At 58.1% G+C, this 10,837-nt stretch overlaps 1 protein-coding gene across 1 annotated transcript; it reads left to right on the forward strand.

Annotated features, from left to right (window-relative positions):
- Window positions 1-1,533: 1,533 nt before the first annotated feature.
- On the forward strand, window positions 1,534-10,635 carry MPO (myeloperoxidase). The gene is made up of 12 exons (XM_045888106.2): window positions 1,534-1,627; window positions 1,750-1,843; window positions 2,157-2,332; window positions 2,556-2,679; window positions 2,765-2,894; window positions 2,995-3,201; window positions 4,072-4,390; window positions 6,606-6,766; window positions 7,967-8,222; window positions 8,690-8,860; window positions 9,483-9,720; window positions 10,428-10,635. The coding sequence occupies exons 1-12, from the start codon at window positions 1,555-1,557 to the stop codon at window positions 10,633-10,635; spliced, it is 2,157 nt and encodes a 718-aa protein (XP_045744062.1). The 5' UTR covers window positions 1,534-1,554.
- Window positions 10,636-10,837: the final 202 nt, after the last annotated feature.

Here is a 10,837-nt window from a genome sequence, read left to right on the forward strand (position 1 = left end):
GGCGGGGTCAGACGGAGAAGCAGACCCCTTGCTGAGCTGGGAGCCTGACGCGGGGCTGGATCCCAGGACCCCAAGATCATGACCTGAGCTGAAGGCAGATGCTTAACCAACTGAACCATCCAGGTGCCCTTAAAAAAGTATTTTCAAAAGTATAAAATTCTAGAACCTGATTCACAAGGAGCCACTTGTCCAAGTTCACACAGCAAGTCACTGAGAGAGCAAGGCTGGAAGGATGGCCTCCCCTCTCATGGGCCCCACTGGTGACAGGATCTGCGGGCACACCCGGAAGGTGTTCTGGATGTGTTGCCGTCCCTTATTCTTCAGTCAAGATGTGGTCTGCGCATAAAAGACAAGAGTGAGGACAGGAAGGTGGTTGGAGCGGGAAACGTGGCTAGACCAAACATCACGGGAGTCCGACTAGGGCCCAGGGAGGAGGACAAGCACAGTCATTAGTCATAGGGTACCTGTGCTGCTTGAGAATGGCAGAGGCTTTGCCAGCGTTCTTTAGGGGAGACAGCTCCCCCTCTTCTATTTCAGACCCATCCTAAAAGTTAACCCCAGGCCTCTTAACTCCTCTGATCTTGTCCCAGAGAGGCCCTGGGCTGTGTCACCTAACTGACACTAACCACATCCAGCTCTGCTCTTTCCTGGTTCCTGAAATCCAGGAGCAGATGGTCGGAGTGCTGAAGACAGCCTGCTACCCAAAGCCCAGAACAAAGGGGAGGAGGAGAGGGAGAGAGGAAGTTACCTTGGTCCCGAGCCTGTAGCCCCCAGGCTTTCCTATGAAACCCAACGGTCTCCAGCCAGGTTTCCTGTCCCTTTAGCCTTTGCCAAGAATGGGGGGTGGGGTGGGGCTGCCAGGGGCCAGAATACTGTTGGGGGTGGGGGACAGCCCCCCCCCCAGGCTGATTGATCATTACTCCAGGTGTCCCCTACAACTCCCCTCCTTCTCTGGGGTTACTCCATGTCCCATAGTTCCTTAGGCTGTTGGTTCCTGACTTTTATCCCTTTCAAAGGATCCCCAGAGACTCAGTTTAATCAGAATTTTGGAGGGGTTATTGTCTGTCCCCCCTGGGGACAGCACTGGCCTAGGCACACAGAGGGAGCTAAGAAGCTCTGGGGTGTGATGCTAAGTTCAGAGGCTGGGCACAGCTCTGGTCTCTCCTTTCCTGTCCCTCTCTCCCATATGAGGGATCAACTTTTGGGCACCCCAACCCCAGTGGGGGAGGAGAGAGCGGTTAGTCTCCACGGGCGGGGTTTCATCTGCCCCGCCCCCTCCCTGAGCCAGGAGGACATAAAGGCCTAGATTCAGGTGAGCCATGTGGCCAATACCAGGTGAACTTCGGAGGTGAGGTGCTGGGGGCTGAGAGACTGAAGCTAGCAAAAGAGGGGAGCTGTGGACCCCTTCCCTGAGGAGGTAGGTAGGACCCACTGAGGTTGGACTGGAGTGTGAAGGTGGGAGTGAGGGGTCAGGGAGAGAGGGCTGGTGGAGCTCTCTTCTCCCAAATGCACTGCGCACTCTGGACTTGCTGGGCTTGGGGTCTTGTTGCAGAGATGAAGCTGCTGCTCCTCGCAGGGCTCCTGGCCATTCTGGCTGCGCCCCAGCGCTCTGAGGGTGCCGGTCCAGGTAATGGTCAGAAAGAAGGGAAAGGGGGGTGTGTTGGGGCTGGTTCTGAGTCCCAAGGACTCGGTGCAGGCCACCCTGGCTCTGGGGCCCATTCCTGACCTTGTGACCCCTGCTCTGGGCAGCTGTCCTGGAGGACGTAGAGACCTCAGTGGTGCTGACCTGCATGAAGGAAGCCAAGCGACTAGTGGACATGGCCTACAAGGAGCGGCGGGAGAGGTGGGGTGCCGGGCACTTCCCAGCTCTGCGCAAGGCTGCCCCCGGTCTTTCAGAGTGGGGACTTCGTGGGCGGGGATGGAGCCCCCTGTCTATCAGTCTTTGTGTCTTTGGGTTTGAGAACACCTTCAAAACCATCCCTCCCCGTGGCCTTGCCTCTGTGGGGCACCCAGGTCCATACTCTGCTTATAAAGAGAACCCTTTTTCCATTCTGTGGGTCTGTCTACCCCAACCTGCGTGCTGGCCTGGGGCTAGGGCTCTGCTGAGTGTCCCGGCCGCCACTGTCTCTGGCCTCACCCCTCCCTTCTCCAAGCAGCATCAAGCGGCGGCTTCACAGTGGCCTGGCCAGCCCCATGGAACTCTTGTCCTACTTCAAGCAGCCGGTGGCAGCCACCAGGACAGCTGTGAGGGCTGCTGATTATCTGCACGTGGCCCTAAGCCTGCTGGAGGGGAAGCTGCGGCCTCTGTGGCCAGGGCCCTTCAACGTCACTGGTACCGTCTGCCCTACAACCCCGGTCTCCTGCTCCCCTAGTGACCTCGGTCATCTCCCAGTGACCCCCCACCCCCCACTCCTCTCCCGGGGAGTCTCAGGGGCACGGGCGTCTGCTCTCCGTGTCCTCAGACTGGGCCCCCAACCAAGCCTCCCCAGCTTGGGATAGGAAATGGGGCGACCCGGCAACCACGCCCCTCTCCCCCTCCCCCACCCCGGCCCCAGACGTGCTGACACCGGCCCAGCTGCATCTGCTGTCCACGTCGAGCGGCTGCGCCTACCAGGACGTGCGGGTGACGTGCCCGGAGAACGACAAGTACCGCACCATCACCGGCCACTGCAACAACAGGTGCGGCCGGCGGCGGGCGCCCCTGGGCGGGCGGGCGACGCCCCGCGGGGCCCCCTCGCGTCAGCGCCGCGTCCTCCCCCTGCAGACGCAGCCCCACGCTGGGGGCCTCCAACCGCGCCTTCGCGCGCTGGCTGCCGGCCGAGTACGAGGACGGCTTCTCGCTGCCCTACGGCTGGACGCCCGGGGTCAAGCGCGGCGGCTTCCCGGTGCCCCTGGTGAGCGCCGGCCGGCGGTGCGGGCTGGGCGGCGGGGAGCGAGGCCCGGCCCGGCGGCGCGCGGGGTCCCAGGCGGCCCCTGACGCTCCGTGTCCCGCAGGCGCGCGCCGTCTCCAACGCCATCGTGCGCTTCCCCACGGAGCAGCTGACCCCGGACCAGGAGCGCTCGCTCCTCTTCATGCAGTGGGGGCAGCTGATCGACCACGACCTCGACCTGAGCCCGGAGCCGGCCGCCCGCGTCTCCTTCGTCACTAGTGTCGACTGCGAGACCAGCTGCCTGCAGCAGCCGCCCTGCTTCCCGCTCAAGGTGCTCCCTTCTTCCCGGCCCGCCGCTGCCTGCGCGGTGGGGAGATGGGGAATCCTTCCTGGAAGCGGCCACCTCCCTCTGTGCCCAGAGTTCCCTCCCCGGCAACTGAGTAAGCCTGGCCCTGCCCACCCACTTGCCTCCGCCTCCGGGCCGAGGAACTTCCCGCCTCCCTCCATCCTCCGCGGGCAGGTGCCCGGTGCTCCGTCCCCTTTCCTCCTCACAGAGGGCCACCACCTTCCCGCCCCCCACCCCTGGGCGCACATTGCACAGAGCCTGGGCTGTCGGTTGCAGGAGGGCTGGGGGGGACTGGATGGTTGGGGCACAGTAGGGAGAGGAGGAGAGAAAGGAAGGAGAATGGCAGAGAGGGAGAGAGAAGGGAGAAAGGCAGGGGCCAGAGTGAAAGACAGGAAAGGGACAGGGAAGCGGGGGGGGGGGGGGGGGGGGGGGGCGGAGAGCAGGAAAGGAAAAGCAAGAGGAGGCTGAGAGTTAGAGACCGCATCCAGAGAACGGGGGGGGGGGGGGGGGGCACAGACACCGTGGAGAAAAGGAGGGAGAGAAATGAAGTTTAAGCGAGGACGGGCTGGGCCTCCTCCAGGGGGTCGCACATCCCCCATTCCAGAGTTCTGGTCATCACCCCCAAAGATCGAAGCTCAGAGGAATCTGCTGGTGCAACATCAGGCAGTGATCCTCTGCGGGCCTTGAGAGGCCTCCCTCCAGCCGAGGGGGCCAGAAGTCCTGCAAAGCTCTCGTTTTGGTGTCTGGGTCTCCCCCTCTGGTCCTGGGTTCCAGGCTGCTTTGGAGGTGGGATCAAGACCTTGGGGTAGGGAGTGGACAGGAGGAGAGCCAACCAGCCCTGTCTGTGTGTCACAGATCCCACCAGATGACCCCCGCATCAAGAACCAACAGGACTGCATCCCCTTCTTCCGCTCCTCGCCAGCCTGCACAGACAGCAACATCACCATTCGCAATCAGATCAACGCGCTCACCTCCTTCGTGGATGCCAGCATGGTCTATGGCAGCGAGGACCCTCTGGCCACTAAGCTTCGAAACACGTCCAATCAGCTGGGGTTGCTGGCTGTCAACACCCGCTTCAGCGACAACGGCCGGGCCCTGCTGCCCTTTGACAACCTGCCTGAGGACCCCTGCCTCCTCACCAACCGCACAGCGCGTATCCGCTGCTTCCTGGCAGGTCAGCCCCCAGTGGGAACCTGGGGTGGTACGGTGAGGGGGGCATGGGGGGGTGGGGGGTGGGGTGCGGGTGCGCTGGAGCCAGAGGGCCTGTTTTGAGCAGCCTGTGGGTTTGCATTTAGAGAGACTCTGTCCTCACCAACTTCCTATTAATCCAGTTGCCTTGGTGACAAGTTGGATGGAGCCAGAAGGCAAACAAACAAACAAAAAACCCCAAACCTAAACTAACAAAAACCAAAAAGCCAACCTAAGAAGGAGACTCAGGGATGGCTGAGGAGCCTCTGTCCATCTGTCCATCCCTTTCTCCATCTGTCCTTTTCCCTCTGGACTCTGGCAGAGAGTTGAGTCCTCAGGGACAGGGAACTAAGGGGACAGAGAGCAACGTGGCATCCTCACTCTCTAGAACAGCATCATCCACTGTGGCAGCCACTAGTTACAAGGGGCAATTTTCATTTAAATTTAAGTTAGTGCAAATTAACTTAAATTAAATGTAAAATTCAGTTCCTCTGCTGCACTAGCCACATTTCAAGTGTTCGGTAGCCTCATAAGCTAGTGGTTCCCATATAGGGCAGCACAGATGTAGAACATTTTCATCAATTCAGAAAGTTCTATGGCACGGTGCTGCTCCAGAATATCACCTCCTGTCATCTTGAGTCCCTGTAATAAGAGGGCGAGATTTTAAATTTAAACACCTGGCAGCCCTGGGGATATCGTTGGGGCAGTAGCGGTGCCCAGAAATTTTCCAATTTTTTAAAAAAAGACTCTATTTAATTTTTAAAAAAGATTTATTTACTTATTTGAGAGAGAGGTTGAGAGAGGGAGAGAGAGAGAGCGAGCGAGCAGGGGGAGGGGCAAAGGAAGAGGGAGAAGCACTCTGCTGAGCATGGAGCCAGATACTGGGCTTGATCTCAGGACTCTGAGATCATAACCTGAGCCGAAATCAAGAGTTGGACCCTCAACCGACTGAGCTACCCAGGCACCCCAAGATTTTATTTTTAAGTAATCTCTACACCCACCCTGGGTCTGGAACTTATAACCCCCAAATCAAGAGTCACATGTCCCACCAACTGAGCAGCCAGGCACCCGTCCAATATTTTTTAAAGTAAATCCAATAGTGGTCCTGAGGCCCTTCCGTTCACATCTGGCCTCCCAGCCTCTCCTCCTGATGGCTTCCGGTGATCTCTCCCCTGGCTGGGCCCTGGCGAGGAGAATCAAGGTCAGCTCCGGTCCACACCGGAGCCCATACTTTTCTGGGCCAGTGAGGAAAGAGTGGCACTCCTCAGCCAGTTACGGCCACCTCCATCCTGGCGTCAAGCTGCGTGGCCTGGGCCCGGAGTACTGTGACCTCTGGCAGCTCATGGGATAGTAAACCTGCTCTCAAAGAATTTCTTTCCCACCAGCATCAGGAGCTAATAAAGACTAGACCCAGTGTCCTGGGCCCTTTAAAAGGGCCTGGCCCTAACTCTCTGGCCCTTCCAGAGAAAAGGTGGGGAGGACTAGAGGGATTAGAGATTTCACTTGTTTTTTTTTTTTGAACAGTCTCAGATGTGGACTATAAACATCCTGTGCCCTAGGCCCCCTCTCGCCCCCACTCTCAGGAACCTGAGCAGGCTGCAAATTAGCATGTAGTAAGGCTGGGGATGGCAACTCTGATCAGATGGTAGTGGCTTTCTAGAGTCCTGTGTTGAGAAGGATTCTGAGGTTGCATCCAGTTCGAGCAGGAGAGAGTGCTGTCTGACATGGGCGTGGAAGTAGGTGGCGCCACACATGCTACTTTTGGGCCTTCCCTGCATCAAGAGAGTAACTCAACCAGGCAGTTTAGGGATCACCTACTTTGTAGCAGGCACGGTGTTAAACTCCATATGTCTATGTGTGAGTTGGGTGGAGGGTCAGATACAAAAAGGCTCAAGCCATGGTCCTCATCTTCAAGGAGCTCCCAGTCTCAGCTACTAGAATGTGGCAAGTCACGTGTCAGCTCTGATGCCTAGTGAATGAGCGTCTCCAGCCAGCAGTGCCCCTACACTGAGGAAGAAGTTAGCCTGGTGGACCAGGGCATCAAGGGAGGACCTCCTAGAGGAGGTGTAAGCTGAGCATGGTGTGGAAAGATGGACGGAGAGGAAGTCTGGGTTTCAGACCTTGGCTGGGGAGGGAGTTTCAGTGGAGCAAGTCCTTTCTGATGGGATCTTAGGAATGACAGCAGCTTTTCCTTCCTCAAGGGGACACCCGCTCAAGTGAGATGCCTGAGCTCGCCTCCATGCACACACTCTTTCTGCGGGAGCACAACCGGCTGGCCACAAAGCTCAAATGCCTGAATCCCAACTGGGATGGAGAGAGGCTCTACCAGGAAGCCCGCAAGATCGTGGGAGCCATGGTCCAGGTGGGCAGTTCTGAGCATTGGTGATGCCAGGGGTCAGGCAGGCTTGGGATCCAAACATGCCTCTACCACATCCTAGCTGTGTGACCCGGGCCAGGTTAACCCCCATGAACCTCAGCGTGTGCAGCCATGATGCTGTAAAGATTAAATGATATATGTGAAAACACCTGGCAGATACTAAGTGCCTGACAAAGGTTACTTGCCTTCCATCCCCTCCTTCCTAGGCTGGCTCCCCTTTCTGTTGTCCCGTCCATCAGGAATGGTTTCGGGAGCGTTAAAGGGGTGGGTCTGAAGTGCCTGGTGCAGAGTAGCTGGTCAGTAAATGCCTTGCCTTTCCTCATCTCCTCGTGGCTCCTCGCTCTGTTACCCACTCACCTCTTCTTTTGGCTCTATCATAGCTCACCCCATCCCTCACCCTTGTTTATCCCTGGGAACTGTTCCTGGTTCTCTCTCCCAGCTTCTGATGCTTCAGCACCCCCATCCTCTCCCCAAGACACACACACACATACACACACATACACACACACATACGTGCACACCTTTTTCATATCTTAGACTCCGGAGAGGGAGAGAGTTGCAGGTGTGGAGGGTAAGTTTTGGCTTTGCACCAAGAACTAAGTGAGATTCATTTAAGCCTTGCAGAAAATTCCAGACTCTAGAATCTATATCTTCTCTTTGCCCTGGGGGAAATCATCTAGGGTGGCCCTTTTCCTTTTTGCCTCCCCTCCTCCACAAATGCAAATTGAACCCTACCGTGAGCCAAGTGCTTGCTGGGCACCGAGTAATTTCAAGAGAAATGAGATACAACCCTTGCCCTCAGGAGCTTATAAGTTAGGAGAAGAAAAAGACATGAATAACTCAAGGGCAAAGGAGCTATTGACTAACAAAGCCTTTTGTTATTTAATCCTTTAGGGCAGAGGGCAGCATAATTATCTTTAATTCACATTTGAGTAACTGGGCTCACAGAGGTCCATAACTGGCCCAAGGTCATACAGCAGGCAAGCGCTGGAGCTCTGGGTCTGCCACTCGGTGCCACTCTGTTAGACCCAGATCCAGTGCAGCGGGAGACAACTCCCTGGCTGTGGACAATGGAGGGAACCCCCCGCCCCCCAAGCCAGGAACAGGCAGAGACTCTGCACAGAGGGTGAGTGGAGAGGCCACTCTGAGCACTTTAGATCATCACTTATCGGGACTTTTCTTTAGATCATCACTTATCGGGACTACCTGCCCCTGGTGCTGGGACCAAGGGCCATGAGGAAGTACCTGCCGAGCTACCGCTCCTACAATGACTCGGTGGACCCTCGCATTGCCAACGTCTTCACCAATGCCTTCCGCTATGGCCACACCCTCATCCAACCTTTCATGTTCCGCCTGGATAACCAGTATCAGCCCATGGGGCCCAACCCCCACGTTCCACTCAGCAAGGTCTTCTTTGCCACCTGGAGGGTAGTGCTGGAAGGTGAGGGGACCTCGGCCAGGAGATAGTGGGCTGGCAGCTGAGGACATGGTGGGGGTGGTCTTGGCTGCAGGGAGCTGGGGCAGGAGAAATCCTCTTCCATCCATCTTTGGGGACTTTATCTGACTTTCCAGCCTCAGTTCATCTGACTGCTTCTGTATATAATAATAAAGGGTAGGCTGGAGATGGCTCATAGGGAGCTGGCTCCTTCCTGTGTGTTATGATTCTCAGTGACCCAGGAGCCCAGGGGCTGGGTGCACCCCAACTTGCAAGTCTGAATGGCATAATCCCCTGAGACCTCAATTCTCCAGCGAAGACCTGCCCACTGAGGCCACCTTGGCACCAGGAGCTGCATGTTCCCAGCCCTCTTCTGCAATCCCCTGACTGCCCCTGGGACTTTTCCCTTACTCCAGTCTGCGCCCTGGATACTGAGCTGGATCCGTCCCCAAGTCTTGTCCCTCTTGTCCCAGGTGGCATTGACCCCATCTTGCGGGGCCTCATGGCCACCCCTGCCAAGCTGAATCGCCAGAACCAAATCGTGGTGGACGAGATCCGGGAGCGGTTGTTTGAGCAGGTCATGAGGATCGGGCTGGACTTGCCCGCTCTAAACATGCAGCGCAGCCGGGACCATGGCCTCCCAGGTGAGGGGCTGCAGGAGCCCTGATGCGCGCCCCCCCCACCTCCCACTCTAGGGCCCTGCCCTCTGTGGTGCCCCCAGCTGCCCAAGTGAGCTGGAAACCTGGCTCCATCATATTTCATGTTACTTTGTTTTACATGAACTTTGAGGGGGAAGGGATTATTATCACTTCCATTTTACAGATGAGCAAACTGAGGCTTGAAGAGATTCGGAACTTGCCTAGGTTCTTCTCCAGCCAAGTCAGTGATGGAGCTTGAATTTGAACCCAGATCAGCCTAACCCCAAAGTCTGTGCCTACATTATGGGACAGCTGGTGTGGCTGAACCTTCTAGACACACCTCACCCCTCACGGGGTCTGAGATCTTCAGAGGGGGCAGTGAGATGTTCCTGTTCTTGGACGTTTTAGGAGTTATGGCAGTTTAGGATTTGCCTCACAGTGAGAGAGCAAAGGAAAGAGAGAGGGTCTTGGCCCCTCAGTTCAGGGTTCCCTGGGGGCTTATAGCCTGGGAGAAGCCCCTCAGTGTCCTCCTCTCCCTCATGTCCCTCGGTAGACGGCCACGGTCAGTGTGTTGGGGAGGTGGGCTTTGTGGGACCCTCCCACAGCCACCGCCCCCCCACCCCCGCAGGGTACAATGCCTGGAGGCGCTTCTGTGGGCTCCCCCAGCCCAGCACGGTGGGCGAGCTGGGCACGGTGCTGAAGAACCTGGGCCTGGCGGAGAAGCTGGTGCAGCAGTATGGCACGCCCGACAACATTGACATCTGGATGGGCGGCGTGGCCGAGCCCCTGGAGCCCTACGGCCGCGTGGGCCCCCTCCTGGCCTGCCTCATCGGGACCCAGTTCAGGAAGCTCCGCGATGGTGACCGGTGAGGGGCGGCGAGCTGCTCAGGCCCACTGTGTGGCTGCAGGCCTATTCCCCAACCTCTGGGGGGCCCCCACTTCTGCCTGTGAAGTGAGGGGCAGGAAGGGATCCGTGATTTTCCAGGGTTTCCGGGGCCTTGAGGTCGTCCCTCGTGTGCTCTGAACCTGTTGGGGGCGCAGCCAGGAGGGACCTGGACCCCTGGTTGTGAAGGAGGGAAGACAGAGAACGCAACTCTTACCTACCCCTTCTCCGGTGTCAGGGTGCTTGCTGCTGAACAGCCCCCAGGGCTCTCCTAGAGTGACGTCACTGTGTCCCTGACACCTGTCATGCCCAGTTCTTACCTAGCCCGTATTGCGCCCTTGGGAAAACTAGAGAAAGGTGTCCCTCTCTGGGTGGACCCCTTATAAACCCACCGCAAGGTTCTCTGCGCCCCCACGGACATGGCCCCCGGCCAGGGCACAGGGCTCCGTGAGTGAGCGCAGGCCCAGCTCCCTGTGCAGCGTGAGTGGGGCCCCGGGGGCCGCCGGGGTGGGGGCAGAGCGGAGGTACCCCGGCAGCCGCGCTCTCCTCCACGCTGTGCGGAGGGCACCACGCGGGTGAAAGCCCCCCTGCTGTGGTGGCCCTCTTACGTCCAGGGAGCGGCTCGAGCCAGCGGAGGCCCTCCCGGCCGAGGACAGCCTGGGTGCAAAGTCCGCGGGTGTCCCCACGCAGGTTTTGGTGGGAGAACGCGGGCGTGTTCAGCAGGCGGCAGCAGCAGGCGCTGACCAGGATCTCCCTGCCCCGCATCATCTGTGACAACACGGGCATCACCACCGTGTCCAAGAACAACATCTTCATGTCCAACACATTCCCTCGGGACTTTGTCAGCTGTAACACACTCCCCGCCCTGGACCTGAGCTCCTGGAGGGACAGTGACTAGAGGCTGGGTAAGGGGGTGTGGTGGGGAGTTGACGCCTGGGCAGTCCCCGGGCTGGCCCACGGAGCCCTTCCCTAGGTGAGCGCATCTCTGTTCTGGCTGAGAAGATGAGTGACTAGACATTCATTCGTGTGTGTGTGTGTGTGTGTGTGTGTGTGTGTTTGCTGCCTATGTGAGTATTAAGTACACGGAAGATCGTAGAGTG

The sequence above is a fragment of the Mirounga angustirostris genome, unplaced genomic scaffold (assembly GCF_029215605.1).
Source record: "Mirounga angustirostris isolate CCGP_5_RB_7025 unplaced genomic scaffold, mMirAng1.0.hap1 SCAF_17, whole genome shotgun sequence".
NCBI classification, from domain to species: Eukaryota; Metazoa; Chordata; class Mammalia; order Carnivora; family Phocidae; genus Mirounga; species Mirounga angustirostris.